Below are 19,557 nucleotides of genomic sequence, written 5' to 3'. Positions count from 1 at the left end.
TTTTTGTTGAACGTCTTTGTCCTCGGCTCCTTTTACAAGGACATGAACAAGGTGACACGTCATGGATGCACAGAAGATAAAGGATGGTTAAATCTGTCAGTGAAAGAGAGAAGGAACTCTAATTAACACTACATGAAGGTAAGACTGTCTCTACTTTGTCATCGTATGTTAATAATCCAGTGTGACAATGACCTCTTCACTTTCTGCTGTGTTGTTTTATTGACAAGGATCTGTGGCCTGTTTCATAAAACTAGTGTAGGGGATTAAGCTGGGTTATGTCATTTATCTTGGCTGAATTTAGCCTCAACTCAGTTGCATGAAAGCAGCATAAATTACCATTCTGTGATTTATTCTGTGCAGAAACAACTAGGATGTGTTAATCCTGCTGATCATTCAGTTCAGTCAGCTGTCACTCTGAACAGAAATAAACATGTTTTAGGTATTTGTGATCCACTGGACCTATTTTCTCTCCATTTTATTTTACGTGCATTAATATATTACAGGATCACATGTGGTGTGTGTACACTCTAAATCCTGAACATAAACATTCAGAAATGATATGACAAAAATAATCAGACAATTACAGTTTTAAGTTCCTTTTGAGTCACTTTTCATAATAAGTTTTAAAAAATGAATGAAAAAAAATCCCCTTTAGAAAAATATTTCCCTTATATGTTATTTATTTTATTTATTTCAGAAATTCTACGTTTGTTAATGTTTTCAAATGTACATGGAGGCAAAAAAATGTTTTGTTAATCAACCTTAGATGTGCGGATCCAATCGATGACTCCGTGTTCGATTTGTTAACGTCGCGCATGCGCCCTCGGCGCTCTTCCTTTCCCCCTGCTTCTACGCCATGGCGCCTATTGTAAGTACAATCGCGTGTGGGAAAAGTCTCGCAAACGTGTGTTTTTGTGCTGAGTGGGAGTTCGACAAACTGTGGGCGATGACGCGACACTCCGTGTGTGATGGTGCTGATGTTAGAGCAGAGTTCGGACTCGGTTCCGACGTGTTTTAATCCGAACAACACGCAGCGCAGCTAACGTGTGGCCTTCGGCTGTTAGCTTAGCAGCGGCGTCACCACCACGTTGTTGTTCCCTGCGTGTGTGTGTGTGTGTAACTTAAAAAACATTAATTATGACAGTACAGTTCATGCATAGATGCCGTTAACGTGACTGAACTCTGTTTACGTTTAAACATATGTGGTGTCAGCGCGACTCTTGACATAAAAACTGATAAAGCTAACAGTGACTGCCTGTTTTCATTGACTACAGTCACCAAATACTCCTTCTAAAACGCCTTAATTTAAAAAATAATCTAACGTTATATTGCTTTTATCATGAGGTGGATTTCTTCTTTTGTAAAGCCAACAGATCTGTACCGAGATCTGGCATATATATACACATACATACATACATAGTATTAATAAACCTAGATCGGGCGTCTGCAACCTTAAGGATCAAATGAGCCGTCTCCCCCTCTACACCCAAATAAAATTAATGTGGATTTGCCAAATGTATTTAATCCACAACATCAAGATAATAACATGTATTAAGGTTTTTATACAGATATACTATATAGATATATTTAAAAGAATGATGTTTTGTTGCATTTATGAAATTTAAGAACTACAAAAAAGAAAACTGTTGACATTTCATTGGTCATAAAGTGGAGAAAACCTACTTCCTGTCTCCTTGTGTTGGCTCTGCTCAAATTACTCACTCATTCATTCCAGGTAGTTTTAGGTGTCACAGAAATGGCTTCAAAAGTAACCAGAAACATTACAATATTCACACATATGCTCACGATATAGATAGTAAATGGTGTCATGGTATGTCATCTTGAAAAAGTACATCCCCTTACTAAAAGTTTGGGAAACAGTGATAAAGAGGAGATAAAGTGCATGTGTTCCACCATGATCAGTGCTGCTTTCAGAGTCTAATAGTGTCAGACATGAAGGAGCTGTATGATAAGTTCAGGCCTGATTTTAACTGCTGCTTTTCCGTGTTTTGTGATTCAGAAGAAGCATACCCCTGGTAAAGGTGGTAAGAAGAAGAAGCAGGTCCTGAAGTTCACTCTGGACTGCACACATCCCGTGGAGGATGGCATCATGGATGCTGCAAACTTTGTAAGTTCAAATGTGTTTTTTGTGACTTAAGTGATCTTGTGCTAGGATTAACCTAATGCCAGTTTTCAACTACATAGTACTCGACTTGGAATGTTTGTTTGTTTTTTTTGCTGGTACTTTTTTTGTACCTGCTCTGGCGAGGTTCCAAGTGAGCTGTAGAGTTAGGAGCAACACGTCCGGCACAAGAATCAAACCTAAAAATGCCGAATTGTAGATCAGTTAAAAATCCTGGATCTCCAGCATTTTGCAAGGAAATGTCTAAAATCTCTATATTTAACAGAGGGGTCTGGTGTATTTAAAGACAGCACCGCTGGAAGCCTGCGATCACAACCTGTGCCGCTGTATTTCAGATCAGTGACTGTGTCAGACGGAGTCTGGGGACGTACTGAACCATTCTGTGAACAAATCTTTTTAATTAACTGATTCTAATGATTCAGTACAACGAAAACAACTGATTTACAAGCCCCTCGTTTGTGTGTGCTGGTTTAAAACAAGGTCACGGCAGTTTCATGCAGTCACGCTATGATGACTCCTCACACATTGAGGAGGTACTATAGTAATGGAAAACCATACCAAACCGTGTAGAGGCGAAGCGTCATATGTGGCACACTCAAATGAGGCAGCAATAAACTGGTAGCTCTTGAGTCCCTGTGAGCTAAAACTAGTGAAATTCTTAATGGAGTTTGGTTTGGGAGAGAAGGATTTGATAAACTTCAGTTTCCTGCTGGAAAAAGTCTTAACATTTATATAAAGCAGTGAACGCACTTGATCTAAAAATGAAATATCAGATATTTGTATACTGAATTAATACAGCTGTGTAGTGCAGGGTTGTAATAGTTTTGGATTTTTCATGAGTATTAGATTTTATTTCTTTTTGACTTTGTTTTTAAAATGAGTTTGTTTTAAATAGTTTTCAGAGCGAGTTTGCTAGTTTTTATTTTTTTGTTAATGCTTAGTTTTAATGTTTTGTAATATGGAGTATTGAAATTAAACTCTAGTTTTTATTTTAATTTACTGAAATGTTTTTTTCAATTTTAGTTTTAGTTATTTCGATAGTTTTCGTTAACTATGATAACCTTGGTGCAGTAGCTTTGTTAACCTGTGTCTGTGTTTGTGTCACATTCAGGAGCAGTTTCTTCAGGAACGCATCAAGGTGAATGGAAAAGCCGGCAACCTCGGTGGTGGTGTGGTTTCCATCGAGCGGAGTAAGAGTAAGATCACCGTGTCCTCTGAGGTTCCCTTCTCCAAAAGGTAAGATGCTGTCATGGTACACTGCCCTGTGAACTTACAGGGTTCATAGGTCACAGCTGTTTTAAAACTATGTCAGATTAGGCCGACACTGCAGTTCTAGACTTAGAAAGTGGCAATTGATCGTGACGTCACCCGTAAATATCTGTTGTGAAGCTTCTGGAATTGTGATTTAACTGGGGCCATTTTGACACTTTACATATGGAAGTTTAGAGGCGTGACATGGAATCAGGCTCCTATTGGAAGATGCCAGCTGTCAATCACACTGGTTTTCACTCATATGTATCGTACTCGATCATCTAGTTTCCTCGAATTATGCTAACCCTCTTATGGCCTTCACGATCACCTGACCATAGTTTTTCTAAACTACAAGTGAAACATTCACCTGTAACACATTATTGTGGTAGCTTTTCTCCTGCTATTGTGTGTCTTGGCGGTCATTTACACTGCACTCATCCGTATAGTGGTTGTGTAAAGATTGTTTGTCAGACAGGGCAACAGAATCAGCAGCTATGATCCAAAAAACAGAGAATCTGACTCATCGTGTTTGTCCACTGTTTCTGCAGATACCTGAAGTATTTGACCAAGAAGTATCTGAAGAAGAACAACCTTCGTGATTGGCTGCGTGTTGTGGCCAACACCAAGGAGAGCTACGAGCTTCGCTACTTCCAGATCAATCAGGAAGAGGAGGAAGAGGATGAAGATTAAATTGAACAATTCATCAGGTTTTGTACATTTAAATAAATGTTGTTTACAGTACAGAAGCTCGTTTCAGGTATTTTTCTTTTTTTAAGGTCCGATATGGCGCATTTCCACCAGCTCTACTCACCACTGCACGGTTTAAGTAGCATTTCGGCCGAACTGTAGATCATTTAAAACTACTTAACAATCCTAAAAACGTGGGTTAATCTCCAACAACTACCAGGGAAACCTCTATATTTAACAGGAGTCTTTTAAAGTGGAGTGGTGTATTTAGGGACAGCACCGCTGATCACAAGCGGCATCACAGACCGCTGCAGTCTGTGGAGTAGGAGGCTGTGCTCTTGGAGACGTGTGGACAGAAATCACACCGAACAGTGCCGATTTGTAGATAAGTTAAAACTACTTCACAATCCTAAAAACGTGCGTTAATCTACAACAGCTACAGAAGTCTGGGGTAAAGTCACTAGTCACTCGTGTGTCGCGTATAAAACGAAGTCACCGCAGTTTCACTCAGTCATGCAATGATGACTCCGCCTACGTTAAGTAGGTACTTTTTTTCTGGTGAAGATGCAACCTAATCGTGCCGTGGCAAGACAAGTAGAGCCGGTGGAAATGTGCCAGTAGTATCACAAGATAATTGGGAATGTAGTAATAGGTCATTTCTAGCTTGGCATCAGTCCTGGTAATATGTTCAAGTGTCACAAGAGGGAGCACTAGCATCATATTAAATGTGAGCCTCCTTTGAAGACTGAACTTTTTTGTTTAAAAAGAAATGGAAATTTTGTAATTAGCCGCAATATTGACGGGACTTAAACTGGAACATTTTCAGGATGAATCAGAATAACTTTTGCTTGATGTTGGGAAGGATTGGTCCATATAGGTTGAGATTCTTGAAAAATTATGTGTATATAACTTTGCATTTGGTAATTTTCCTACTTCATTTTTAACATTTGAGATGGTTTGATTATTGATTTTCTGATCAATAAGGTTAAGATTGCAGATATTTATTTTTGAAATATTGTTGGACCTAATCCATAGATGCCCTGACTAAAAGCTAACCACTAAACCAATCCTGTGGCCCCCACTAAAATATTAGCTTGAGATTGAATAGAGGACAACGGTGAAAGACAATCTGTTAACATGACATCTTTATTTAACCATTTCAATGAAAAAAACAAAACAATGTAGTCCCAATAAATTCCACTATAAAAAAGAATGTAGGACAGATCAGAGAAAAACACCTGTTTTTTTTGAAAACACCATAAACAAAGAACGATAGACAGCACATCATTGGTTCTTTTAAGTTCTGAGCGGCTTGTAAAACTGCTTTCAGCACTGGAATAATTAATGTGAGTCAAATTAGCAAAGACCTCGCAAACAGTGTGGTCACAGAAGGACTGAGGTGAGCATCCTTGATGCAAACACTGAAGACGGAAGGAAGAAATAAAAGGAATGTAACATTGAGTGAAGTGCACTAACTCAGAACATTGTGTTCCAAAATCCTGATTGTAATCTGTGGCAGTTACACACACACACACACACGCACGCACGCGCGCACACACACACAAACAGACACATGCATGCTAGCTCATACTGCCATGTCCATTACATCAGACTGATGAGCTGATTCTCTGAACAACAGAAACAGAACATCCATAACCTGAAGAGACGTGTAGAAAAAGGCACAGGTATGGAGTGTTGTTAAACCTTTGAAAGGTCCTCAGGAGGAAAAGACCGAGGACTCTGCTGTAGCACCCGTAAATGTGACTAAACGCTATCGTTTCAAATACTGCGACAAAACAACAACAGAACGAGAAACATGTAGACGACAATGTTTGGCTGTGTTACAAGATGGATGAGGGTTTTTTTTTTGGGAAGCACGACTCTGCTGGATGTGAAGTGCTCGGAGCAAACTGTTGCTCAAAGTGGGACGTAACGTCTCCGGATTTAATAATTGGTGCACAGCCAGTTTGCTGGTAGTTGAGATGAGTGGATAACTTTCAGAATTTTTGAGTGTCCCCTCTGCCCACCACACCCCCCCCACATCCCGAACTCAACCACCCCACTAAGAAATCACCATGACCAGAAGGTGTTGGTGCCGAGCACGGCTGGTCTCCGCTCCGGTGGGGAAAAGGTTGAGGCGTTGATGTCGCTCAGAGTGTTCGCGGGTTGTACTCGGGCAGCTTTTTCAGTTTCTCCTGTTCCTGCGGAGTGTCCTGTCTGGCAATGACCAGAGAGTGACAGTAGCCCATCTCCACCTGCACCAAAAAGGGAGACAAGCCAGGACATCGTCAGCGTTTACAACCAGGTAAGTATTTACTGAACTCTGAAGAAGGTGTGAAAGCAAATGTTCCCAAAAATGATTCCAGACATTTTCTAGAGCCAGTTTATTCACTGTCCCTCAAAAGATTCCTACAGTAGTCTGATAAGATTAGATAGCAGTGTTAGTTCCTTTGTAATATGATAAAGACATGTCTGTGGGTCGTATATGACATGTTCCTTAATTCAAAGATAAATGAACGCTTATATTGTGCACCTTTTTGATTTCATGCACTTTAATTTGCATGTGAGAAGACAAACATGTTTATTTGTAGTGTAGTTACAGCTAATACTGTACACTTTGTGCGAACGACAGGTGTGACTAAAATAATTGTATTGCTAGTCCTTTTATTATATGTTTAATGCACTTTTTAAATGTGTCATTACCTGCTGCTTACTGGCTACAGAAAATGTCTAACCCAGCTAGATTTCTTGGTTCGAAAATGCAACCCAACTGAGTTTGTAATTGAAAAGTCCTGCTCTAGTAAGATCATGTGACAACAGTGCACAAGAGAGGTGAAGAAAAAGGTGCAGGCAGGGTGGAGACGAGTGTGGAATGGTCTGCAAGATTCAAGTGAGACTTGCTATGAAGTATGACTTGGAGACAGGAGGCAGAGTTGGAGATGGCAAAGCTGAAAAAGTTTAGATTTTCATCAGGGGTGACCAGGATGGACAGGATTAAAAAAATGACTATATTTGAGGGATAGCTCAGGTTGAATGTTTGGAGATAAAGAAACAGAGTCATGGTTGAGATGGTTTGGTCTCTTGCAGAGGAGGGACAGTGATTATATTGGACAAAGGTTGAAGATGGAGCTGCTGGGGAAGGAGGAAAAGAACAAGGCCACAGAGAAGCTTCATGGATGTAGTGAAGAGGATGTGGTTGTTGAGTTTTAAAGCTAGGCATTTAGTTGTGATGGTTAAGGCTAAGGTTAATGCATTAAATACTGTATGTGTCTGTCTTGACTTCACTCCCACTTACCTGCTCAATGTAGATGCCATCCAGGGTCTTGACTTCCTGGGCAGTAGTGGAGGATTTAGGTTTGTTGTCTCCATATCCCTGAAGGACACATGACATGATTCACTGCTTTGCTCTTATGTCAACAGTCACATGTTATATAACTTCCTGTCCTGTCCCCCCCCCCATGGACAGATGCATCATGTCTTACCAGTTCTCCAAATGTGGGTGATGGCCCCCAGCTGATCGTACTCTCATCGGCAGCAATTATGATGCTGCTCTTCCTGTTCAACACAAATATACAGTCATACAGTCACACTTGACACAGAAGAACACAAAATACTGCACAGTATTGAAGAGCTGACACAGAAATGTATGTGTATAAAGTTATCATCACTCACCCACAGGCCAGGCTGCGGATCTTCCAGCCACACAGATCCTGCACAGATTTGGGGTACATGGTGGACTCTCTGGAAGTGTTGGTCACCCCCCAGAAAAACAAACCCCCTGCAAACATAGAAACACTGGTCAAGCAACTACATGAACTAAAGCCGTCACTTTTTCCAAAAATCTAGTTTCACATCACTACTAGACACATTTTGTGTTTTTGGCTTTTAATTTCTAGAATATTTAATCCTTTTTTCATGCATATTGTTAAAAATGTTAAAAAAGGTTGTGCAGTTTTGCAACTAACATACTCACACAAAAGTGAAACAATTTTTGACGCATCACGACAAAAAAATGCCAATTTAAAGGTTAAAACTGAAAAATTATGTTAATGTCTGATATGGAAAGGACTGATGTTGGTTTAAAAAATAATATATAAAATTTTATAGTCATCTTCTGGTCATCTTGTAATGTTTAATGTTTGTAAACATGTTCTGACAAAGTATTATTGTATCGTATTTTCAGATGCTTCGGTGTCGTGATTGTTTCCTCAGGAGGACAATTTATTTTGTCTTTGTTGTTCGTTTTCACTGCAAAACTCAAGTTAGGAAGTAAAACTTGACCGCGAACAACGTGACATCACTGTCTTATTTCTCTGATGTAGTTAAAGTTGATTTATGGCCAAGCTGTGCTCACTACACCCTCTGCTGGACCATGCAATAATTACCTCAGATGGTGTCATAGAACTTTCCATAAGAAGTTTGAACACATATCTGAATTTGTGATATTTAAGAGGCATTAAGTGTTCTTTTCTTACCCATCTCATTGACAGCGAAGCAACACTGATAACCAGCACAAATTTGACTGGCACCACGTCCAGGGAAGTCGAACAGTTTGACCAGCCGAGGAACCATCTCATCCTTCTGCTCCGTGTGGCCCAGGCGACCGTAACCCCCAAAACCCCAGCTGAACACTCGCTTCTGAGAGTCCAGCACCAACTACAACCACACACACACACACAAACATGACGGGATTAGTCCATAAACTGTAACAGAGCAATTTAAAGGTTAAAGCCGTGCTGAGACAAATAAGTGGATTTCCTCACAGTGTGGTTTCCCCCACAGGCCACGTCTCGAACCACCACGTTGGGCACAGGCGTGACCTGACCGTCCTTGGACTTCTCGATGAAGATGGCGACCCGGCGAGGAATGAGCTCACAGTCGTACTCGATGCGCTGGGCGCGAGCTATGAACTTCCCGTCGCTGTTGTGACCTGCAGTGAGACAGAAGTCAATGTTAGGCAACACATTCATATTCAAATACAAATTGTAACCTGTGATATTTTCAGAAGCATTCACTCATTGAACATCTTTTGACAATTCTACCATTAGCCATTAAATCAAAAATAAATCCAGGCGGCCTGAATATCATGATGCTCATAAGAGGGTTAACTTGCCGAGTATCTCAAACAGACTTAGCAACAAATGTTAAAGACAATACGTGTGTGTCATGAACGTACCCAGCTGTCCGTACTCTGGGCAGCCAAAGGAATACAGGTTTCCTTTGCAGTCCACCACCATGCTGAATTCAGCACCACAGGACACCTTCACCAGAGGCTGTCCATTGTAGGAAATCTACAGAGAGAAAGAAGGTTCACAATTAACACAGAACGTGCATTAACAGTGTTTAAGTGAGGCCTCAGCGAGGACAGAAAGTTCTACTTGTTTTTGAATTTCATGCTGTAACTGTAACTCATCCAGTAAAACTAATCATTGTTGTCATCTACCGTCCACCAGGCCCATTGGGACACTTCTTGGAGGAACTAGATTTCCTCCTTTCAAACATCCCAGAAAATGGCCCACCACTTGTTCTTCTTGGCGACTTCAACATCCAGTCAGAGAAGTCATCTTATTTACTTCTTTTGCTCTCCTCTCTTTCTCTCTCGCGTGCTCCTTCTCCACCAACTCACAAAGCTGGCAACCACCTTGACCTCATTTTCACCAGAAACTGCTCCACCTCCGACCTCAAGGTAACTCCACATCATGTCTCTGATCATTTCTTCATATCCTACTCTCCCAATCTGATGATCTCATCTCATCAGATATTGCACTTGTCCGTCGTAACATCCGCTCTCTCTCTCCCTCCTCTCTGTCCTCAACTGTTCTATCAGCACTTCCTTCAGCTGACTCCTTCTCCCTCATGCATCCCAACTCTGCCACTGACACCTTCCTCTCTACTCTGTCCTCCTCTCTTGACTCTCTCTGTCCTCTTACTTCACGGCAGGTTCGTAAGTCCTCCCCAGCCCCGTGGTTGTCTGACTCAGTGTGTGCTGAGAGAGCCACGATACGAGCAGCAGAAAGGAATTGGAGGAAATCAAAACACCCGGACAACCTGCTTTCCTATCATTCTCTTCTCTCCACCTTCACTGCCTCTATCTCTGCAGCCAAACAATCTTTCTATCAGACTAAAATGTAATCCTCTTTCTCTAACCCAAAAAACTTTTCACTTATTGTAAGTCGCTTTGGATAAAAGCGTCTGCTAAATGACATGTAATGTAATGTAATGTTTTAAAAGCCTCACTGACCGTATTTATACAATAGCCCATAATGGACAAACTTGACAACTACACTAGTTTTTCAACACATTTGGAAGGTGAGGTGAGATGAGGGATATTCAACTTAAACAGATACATTTTACACACTGTGCCTTTAATGTCTCCCTACTAAAATCACACACACATACAATATGTTGTATTTGTGAGGAATCGGTTGCCTTGTGTGTCAGTGATGGACTTACTGGTGCTGGGCTGAGGATGGCATCAGTCTGGTTTCCTTGGCCAAGTTGCCCCAACTTGTTCTCACCAAAAGAGTATGCAGTGCCGTCCTCTGAGGGAAAACCATGAGCAAACACAGAGCTATCAGTATTGACTTACTATCAATACAAAGAATTCTTCATTATGTTTTATATAGCGTATAGTATTTATCATTTTTCTGTGGCTCAGCCTACCTGTGAGTGCCAGGGTGTGATTGCGTCCACAGGCTGCAGAAACAAACACCTGATCTGCCAGGGCCTCGATTATCTTTGGAGCTTCCACACGCTTGGTGTCGCCGTGACCCAGCTGACCTTTGTCATTACGACCTAAGGAGGTAAGAAACTGGAGCTTAGTGCTGGTCAACTGCACACAAATCCACTTTATTTTATTTTATTTCATTCATTTAAAAAGAAGCACAAACAACTGACAGCTGATGCTCTGTACAGATCAGTGGGGATTAGCCCCGTAAACCTTATTATTAAGTACTAGTAAAACAGCACCTGTACTTGTTTCTTATTCAAACATGAACATTAAAGTGTGACATTTACTACCACAGTTGCCAAACAATATCTCTGGCATTTCCCATCCAAGCATCATCAAAGTCAGTAGTGCACACATGGGTGCCCTTAGTAGGCTAACTGCCAAGTTTGAAGCCTGTCACAGGAACTGTTTGACAGTTATATGATCAACATATAACAGACAGACATTCCTTGAATTAATAGAGTAATGCTTATTGAGTATTGTGTTAGGCTAACTGAAACAGGGCATTTAAAATACATGTAAACTAGACTAATTTGCATGCTGATGCATGTACATGCACAGACAGACTCGAGCTGGCCTGAGCTGTCTGTGCATGCACCACAGTTCACACACCTGGCTAATAACCGGAACACAAGGCTGACAAAAACATGCTGGTACATTTTATGGACTGACGAGGACACAGAGTGCACGATCTATCTGCCAGCTTAAAGAATTGTACAGATGGTAGGAAAACTTCACATGCACACAAAACCAGAAGCCGTCTAATACTACCAAACTGAAAGCCGCCACCTAGAGTGATGTAGAGAAGGTGGAGACATTTCTGTCAATAAATGAATTCCCCACTGGAGCTCATTTCCTGGGAAAAGGGCGATTGTCTAATTGAATGGCGTAGTAACTGTGCTTGGAAACTTATTGAATGTTTTCTGCTGCCAACGTTGACTATGAGTGATAGTCAGTTGTTATTCACCCATGCACATTTCTCATTTCTCCACAGAAAGCTGACCACTCACCAAAGTTCTACAGTACCCAGAGCTATAGGAAAACCTGAGTCTCCACCACATTATCTTTGAGATGTGGCTTAAAAGGTACGTTTGGTTTTTTTAACAGGAAAAACCTCTGGATGTTACTCACCCCAGCTCCACAGCTTGCCCTCAGTGGTCATTAGGAGACTGTGTGCAGAACAGGGACCAGACACCACACAGCTGACCCGGATGTCATTCAGACAACCATAGCGATGCGGACCCCACAGATTCTGGCCCAGGTTACGGAATGCAGCTAAAAACACAGAGACAACAAATCAGAATAACATGACAAGCAACTGTGTCAACACTATTGTTGATAACATGTAAAAACGTTATATTTTTCAATACTTCCTGGTGTTTATAATTCTTATTTAATGTTTAAGACCTTTACTTTTCGTCTGTCTGTGCTGTTGTAACATTGCACATTTTCCCATCTTGGTACAAAATAAGGATTATCTTATCTTACTTTATTATTTCTACCGTACGTGCTGAAGAAAACTCATCTCTTTCTCAGAGTATGTCTGATTCACTCCCTAGTTTTTGTCTACAATTTATTTCTTCCAGACCCAAAACATACACCCGCAGTCTTAAAAGGAATTTACTGTTTTGTAAGGCCACTGTCACCTTGACCACCCAAATCATAACAGTTAATTTTTTGAGTCCAAGCGCAGATTTGTGCCAAATGTGAAGGTTTTTCTCAGGGTGTTCTTAAGATAACACACTCACGGGGGAAAAAATGTGTTTTGTCCAAACATTCACTGTGTTTGAAATGGCTCTAGTTCCCATAGCGTTTTCTGTAAACTGAGAAAAACTACATTCTCATATTAAAGTTGAGACTAGCCACTTTTAATATCCATATTAAAAGTTTTAAAAACGTAATACTCGGAGCCTAAAGAACAAAAAAAAAAGTCCAAATACTTCAGGCACTGAGTTTGTGTATCGAGTGCAAGAGCACAACAAAAAGATTTATGTGAAAGCGTGTTTAGTGCTGTGGCAGGAACAGCATCTCGCCCATCTAGACATGGTCTTTGTCTATGCAGCTGCTCCTGCTGACACCCCAACCCCCCATTCACTCTCAACAAAGCTGATTTATCAGCATGTACCAGAGTCGTGAAAGAAGGATGGAGCGCGGCTGAGCACGGTCTGCCCCAGGCATCAGTGCGCACACAGCAGGGGGGCGGCACACACCATGCATACATATGAATAGGCATTAATGTCACAATCAATAAATGGGATCTCGCTACTATTAACACATATGCTGCCTGTGCATATCAGACAAAGGCACATGTGTACACACAATATGCAGACGTATGGAAAACCTCAACCCTTTGTCAATTCTGTCTGGACGACATCTGAAATCTTGTTTGTGCAACACAGACAGTGGTCTGAGGTCTGCAACTAACAATTATATTCATAATCAATTGATCAATTACTTTAACAAATAATAGTTGTTTGATTCATTAAACGTCTGAAAATGTTTTTAAAAAATTTAACAAATTATGTTCCCACAATTGATTTTCTTTGACATATGGAGCAAAGAAACCAAAAATGTTCACCTTTAAGAAGCAGAAAAATCAGAAACTTGATTATTTAACAGAACACAAAAGTGATTAAGTGATCAACAAAATAGTTTATTCATTTAGTAACCGATTAAACGCTGCAGCCCTAGTGATCAGTACAAGACTTCAGAAGCCATACATCAAAACTAAAACATCAGATGTGTTTAATTTGCTTGCAGGAACTATATCTGGACAAACCAGTGCACGGGTGCAGCATCAAGGGCAAAAACGTAGGTGCTACCAGATGCTGCTTGTCATTGAGCAAAGGTTTTTGTTTCAGCCTCTGGACAAAAACACCAAAACCTGACAACCCGACTGTGACAAAGCTGCAGGGGGATTTTAACAATTACTGCACAGTTAGAGCAGGAGACTGGAAGCTGTGGACTCAATTTTCTCTTAATATCATAACTACCTTGTTGTTTGGGCACCTCCTTCCTTCCAATCAGATCCCAGTTGGTTGCTCCAAAGATGAGCAGTTGACCGTTTACCTTTGGGCACTCAAGTTTCTGTAGAGAGGGAACAATGAGTTAATAACTTGAAGCCTTAGCTAATTATTTCAAACAACTGAAGCTGGATGGGAACATCTGTGGTTTGATCATGGTACACTTGGTTAGATTGACAATCAAGTGCCTGGTGTTCTTAGATGGCAGATATAAAGCACTAAATACAGCCTTAAAAGAGAGATTGATTCCTTTATACTTCCACTAAGGAGGTTATGTTTTTGTCGGTCTGTTTGTCTTTGGGCAGCACGACTCAGAAGTGTCTACCACGGTGTTGACTATAAAGTGACTGATGGTTAAGGTCAAGGAACACAGTGGTCATTACCATGTGACTTAACTTGCCTTGATTTCATGATGTCCATTGCTCCGTTTTATCAAAAACTTAATCTCGTCTTTGATAAGTAAAATATACATGTGCAATGAGAAAACAAACAAACCATCCAGTGCCCACAGCAACATTCCCTGTAGAGAATATTCTCTTTTAGCTAAGTGTCAGAACACAAACATGAGCAGATAAAAGAAAATAGTTGGCTGAAGAATTAAATCACTGTCTTGAATTCTTGAGTCGGAATCAGAAGAGATTTAAATGTAATATTTCCCCAATATTCACCAATTCGCCCTGAGACAAAAAAAACCCATGTCATTATTTCAGTTCCCTTAAACTAGGCAGTCAGACTGATTTAAACATAGAGCCTAATACCCACTATTTTCTCTTTGATGTCTTCTGGCACAGTGACGGGCTGGAGACCAGACTTGGTGGCAGGCCTGCCAGGTTTCTTGTTGTTCTCCTGCTCGAAGTCAAATTCGTCATCACTACTGAAGTCCCTCTCTTTCCTCTTCGCACTGACCCTCTTCTTCTTCACCCCACCATTTCCTGAGATGTCTGTCACCTTCTTGCGTGGCATTTTTAGATTAGAAGCGGTTTCTGAGGAAGAGGAAGTGGAAGGTTTAGAGGGTGCAACAATAATGAGTTGTTCAGAGTCTAATTGTATGTGCAATCATAACTGTGACAAACAACTCAAAAGCAGCTTTAGTAATACATCAGAAAAATGCAAATTACATAATCATCCATTTCTGCAGAACAGGGAAGTTGGATATAAAGGTGTAACTCAGTGAAGAGGCTCCACATGTATACATACACCCAACAACTATTTTATCAATCACATGGAAACAACTTGATGCATTTAGGCATGTCGATGTGAGCAAGATGGCCCACTGAAGTTTGAACCAAGCATAAGAATGAGGAACAAAGGTGATTTACATAACTTTAAATGTGGCACAGTTGTCTGAGCCAGACACATTGGGCTTTCTCTACATTCTCTAGAGCTTACAGAGTGTGTGTAAAATCCATGTTATTCACTATGTAATACAGACTTCAACCACCACAAGTCCATTTTTGTTACACTGGCATTCACATTGAAAAGTAAGAGTTTCTCACACACGCAAACACACAACCTCTGGACTCTGCACTGACTTTCATTCATTTGGACAATTTAACTCAAGCCCTATCCCACACCATGGCCAGTTAATGCCTAATTCTGACCTTAACATCTTAAGCCTAACTTTAACCACAGCCTAGAGAAATTTGCTTCTACTTCATTATGACCAGACTTTGGTTTCCATGAGAATTGCAGGTCCTGAAAAGGGTCAGTATTTTTATTTTTTTTTACAGGAAAAAGACTTACAGGTAAAACACACTCACACACTTGAATATAGATTTCAACCAAATGGTACACAAGATTGCTCAACTTTAACATTTATGCAACACCTTAATGGTCTGTCTCTCTTACTTGTACATTCAAATAAACACTAAATTATGAATGCATGTAACAAATTATAAAAAGATAAGGGAAAATACTGTTCTACTCTATATACCAGGGTATGTGATTAGAGTGGAACTGGGGAATATTGACCAGAGGGCAAAAAAAATTAAACAAATAACCAAAAAATGCATTCATTAAATTGGGCAGTGGAAGATGAATGAATAATAATAATTAGAGTCACCTTATCTCTTGCTCCATTGACTCTATTTCACTATACCAGTGTGTGAAGTATGTGAGGAAGAGGAGGATGATGAGAGAGCAAATTATCTTATTGGTAATAAATCTGCCTCCTGTGAAAAGTCTGTAACTGACTTTGCTCGACCTATTTTAACATTGGCGATAACAGTGTTACATTAAGACACTGTCAAACTGGTGGCCCTGGGGCCACATGTGACAAAATGTATTTGCCAGCAATATTTTTTATAATAGTAATAAGACATTCGGTTGCAATCATTGCTTTATTAAATGTATTACTCTCAACATGAAATGATATATATTTAAGCTGTTTTAATCACAATTATCCTTGTCATTATCTGCTAAATTTTCAATTTCTCAGTTTTTGTGCATCATAAATATGTTTTTATTGTGAATCATTATATATTAAAACAAGCACTTTTACTTTGCAATTCTGTCTAATATCATAATGAATCTTATATTGCCCACCGGGTACTAAATAGTTGTTTTTTTCCACTTTTTTTCCTCTATGTCGCCCCCTTGACCAGACTCATTGCCCCCCAGGTCATTTCAGTTGGACACCCCCGCTTTAAGAGCTCCATTTCCTCAGGTGATACTTGGTATAAAAAGTTTAAGAACCACTGGCTTATCCGGTGATAGGATGTATTGCATTGGCTCCTTTATAAACAAAACGAACACTTAGAAATAGAAAAGTATAAGATTATCAAACGCAATATACGCCAACGGATAACATGCTCTAAATTCTAAATTTAACATGAGCGAGCATGTATGCAAATAGGCATTGAACATGAAAAAGGTATCTATAAAGAACAAGTTGAGTAAAACTACACTTGAGTCCATGACTGTCGAAAACGGAGTCAATTATTGTAGCACTGGGTGAAATTTTGTCCGGTCTATTTACACCGCTGTATTTTAACGTTGGTGATAATGGTGTTGCGATATTTTCTCAGGTGGTACTTGGTATAAAACTTTTGAGAACCACTGCTCTAGCCTCTTACCTCGACTCTAAAAGTTTTAAGAACAAACTAAAGTGTCTCACAATGTGGTTTTATTTGTCTTTACAGTCCAATAACAAACTGCTTCTGCCCCTTAAAACTTTACTTGACTTTGCCCCTGGTTATCTCTTTAACCATTTACAGACCATTAACGTAGACACGGTGACTTTAACTTAAACATTTTCTTTTGACTATTTGATCAAAAACAGATGAATAAAACAGCGTCAACAATCCAAAAAAACAGCAACCAATTAAACACATACCGGCGTCTGACTATGCGCTAGTTAGCTGTTAGCCTCATTAAGCGTACGAGCTAACCACTGTCGCTCTTTGTTCACATTATGCTCGGGGTAGCGAGCTAGCCGACGTGCTAACTCACATCATCGGTAAAGTTAGCGTTTCAGTCAGACGGCAGCGACACAAACGACCCGGGTGACGTTTGGGTTTTCTATTAATAGAGCGTCAACCTTTGACCGCCGACTGGAATAAAAAGCTCGTGCTTTAATGTGCAACATTAGCGCAGCGATAGCCGGGTTCATTGTGCTAACGTTCCCCTCTCGCCGCTGAAAGCTAACAGGCGGTCTAAATAAAGACACTAACGTTACATGATACGGTGCCACAATAAACATACATAAAAATAAAACTTTTCGAAAATGTTTACGAAAATTGCTTTTTAGAGTTCGGCACACGTGCAAGGCGTGAGATTTAACGACAGATGTTTGTTTGTAAATTCATAAATGGAAGAAATACCCAAAAATGTACCGGCGATTTCCTGATTCAGCAGCTCTCGCTCTCTCTGTCCGTCTCCGGTTTGATTGATTTGAACAAAAGAAGCTGCAGTCTGATTTCACACCACGTGGTTTACATTTACTATTCATACAGGAAACCAAGCATTCTCCAAAGCCATCCAGCAGGAGGGAGGAAGAGGCGCAAGGAGGAGACAGAAAGTCAAAAAAAAACTGCAACAAACTTCTACACAGAGGATTTTACAACTACTTATGCGCGCACACATACGCACACAAGTCTGCTTCAAGAAAAGCATGAAAACAAAACACAAATGACTCACAAAGTGAGTACTTACTTACTTACACTGGATATACAAGACTTTAAAAGAGACAACACAACAAAACTAAGTTGAATTAATGAAAAAAAAGGGTAAAATAAGAAAGGTGCAAGAGAGGTTGGTTTGGGTTATCTGTACAATATCAGACTATTAAAATGTACAAATATACTCATCAGAATTTTCACAAACGTTTAAATACTGTATTATATTATATACTGTATATACTGACTGTACAACATCGGACTATTCAGAAACATTTCCATATATATAATCATATAAACTGACTGAACATTGATTATTCACAAACATTTACATATGATTATAAATACTGACTGTACAATATCAGTCTATTAACATTTACATATATACCATATCGGACTATTCACAAACAAGTGTAGGATGAAGCAGTAGCCAGTGAGTGAGTGAGTGAGTGGGTTGCAGAATAAAAAAGGAATGATGGATGGACAGACAAGGAACTAGGTAGTGTAGGGCAGTCCTTCACTTTTCTTCTATGAGGTTTAACGATAGCTTGCATCCATGACATTGTATCTCAGGAGCTAGAAAACTCCTTCACTATATATATATATACTATTCTAGTAATGAAGGACTATAAACTGCTGATTGAGAACTGTGGATGGCAACATTACAACAGCTTTGAGCTGTTTTGAGGGACTTTTAAACTGACGTTGAAGGACCTTGGACCCAGTTGATCAACTTTGAACTGTTTTTCCCGTGGAGGGCAGCATTGCATCTCTCTGTGACAAAGACAATGATGTCATGAAGCAGACTCATGATGTCGTGATCATGATGTCATATGGATCAAAGGAATAGAAGAGATTGTTAGTGTGGCATCAGGATTATGGAATACAAGCAATGTTCATCATACATTTCACAGATGGGTTTACAGAGGAGAAAACACAGGGAACGGGAGCCCAATTATAAACTAATTTATACATTAAATGGGTATTCCCTGGTGAATCCACTGGGGACAGGGGCCTTCGGAAAAGTACACAAATGTGTTTCCGTAGAAACCAAACAAACGGTTGCCCTGAAGTCTGTGAAGAGGTGGACTGGTGAAAAAGAGGTGGCCATGCTCGAAAAACTACGGACGCTTGACAAAGATACGGCCAACTTGATCAAGTTTAACAGGCATTTTGAGTTTGCCGGATTCTTGACTCTAGAATTTGAAATGCTGGACATGGACCTTCACCAGTTTGTGAAGTGTTTTTCCAGACCACTGCAACTGTGCGAGGTTCAGGTGATCGTACAACAGATGTTGGTGGCTCTAAGTGCACTCAAGAGCGTAAGAGTGGTCCATACAGACATCAAACCAGACAATATCATGTTGATTAATCATGAGCAGCTGCCCTTCAAGGTGAAGCTGATTGATTTTGGACTGGCCCACTCTACCTCAGACATGAGCATTGGCAGTAAGCACCAGGCCACTTTGTACAGGGCTCCTGAAGTCTTGCTGGGTCTCCCTCTGCATGAAGGTGTAGACATGTGGTCCCTTGGTTGCGTTGCAGCCTTCCTATACCTTGGCAAACATCTGTATCCATCACGGTGTGAACATGAAAGAGTGAGAGACA

The 19,557-nt window shown here is 40.3% G+C and overlaps 2 protein-coding genes across 3 annotated transcripts; one reads left to right on the top strand and one right to left on the bottom strand.

Annotated features, from left to right (window-relative positions):
- Window positions 1-766: 766 nt before the first annotated feature.
- LOC131468896 (large ribosomal subunit protein eL22) lies at window positions 767-4,140 on the top strand. The gene is made up of 4 exons (XM_058643584.1): window positions 767-868; window positions 2,021-2,128; window positions 3,255-3,379; window positions 3,943-4,140. Exons 1-4 carry the CDS (start codon window positions 857-859, stop codon window positions 4,082-4,084), a joined length of 387 nt encoding a protein of 128 aa, XP_058499567.1. The 5' UTR covers window positions 767-856; the 3' UTR covers window positions 4,085-4,140.
- A 1,071-nt stretch (window positions 4,141-5,211) lies between these two features.
- Window positions 5,212-17,826, bottom strand: rcc2 (regulator of chromosome condensation 2). 2 transcript variants are annotated; one of them, XM_058643928.1, is made up of 13 exons: window positions 17,668-17,826; window positions 14,597-14,817; window positions 13,805-13,898; window positions 11,943-12,086; window positions 10,745-10,876; window positions 10,535-10,623; window positions 9,258-9,372; window positions 8,845-9,011; window positions 8,557-8,737; window positions 7,754-7,859; window positions 7,564-7,636; window positions 7,377-7,454; window positions 5,212-6,336 (listed from the first exon to the last, which is right to left on the bottom strand). In XM_058643928.1, exons 2-13 carry the CDS (start codon window positions 14,795-14,797, stop codon window positions 6,232-6,234), a joined length of 1,485 nt encoding a protein of 494 aa, XP_058499911.1. In that variant the 5' UTR covers window positions 14,798-14,817; window positions 17,668-17,826; the 3' UTR covers window positions 5,212-6,231. The 2 variants fall into 2 exon arrangements, with proteins under 2 accessions (XP_058499911.1, XP_058499912.1); XM_058643929.1 differs by having other exon boundaries at window positions 17,656-17,810.
- Between the last annotated feature and the right edge of the window lie 1,731 nt (window positions 17,827-19,557).

This window comes from Solea solea, chromosome 11 (genome assembly GCF_958295425.1).
Source record: "Solea solea chromosome 11, fSolSol10.1, whole genome shotgun sequence".
Classification (NCBI taxonomy): domain Eukaryota; kingdom Metazoa; phylum Chordata; class Actinopteri; order Pleuronectiformes; family Soleidae; genus Solea; species Solea solea.
The sequence above is the reverse complement of the archived record's forward strand: the minus strand, read 5'-3'. Positions and strand labels throughout refer to the sequence as shown.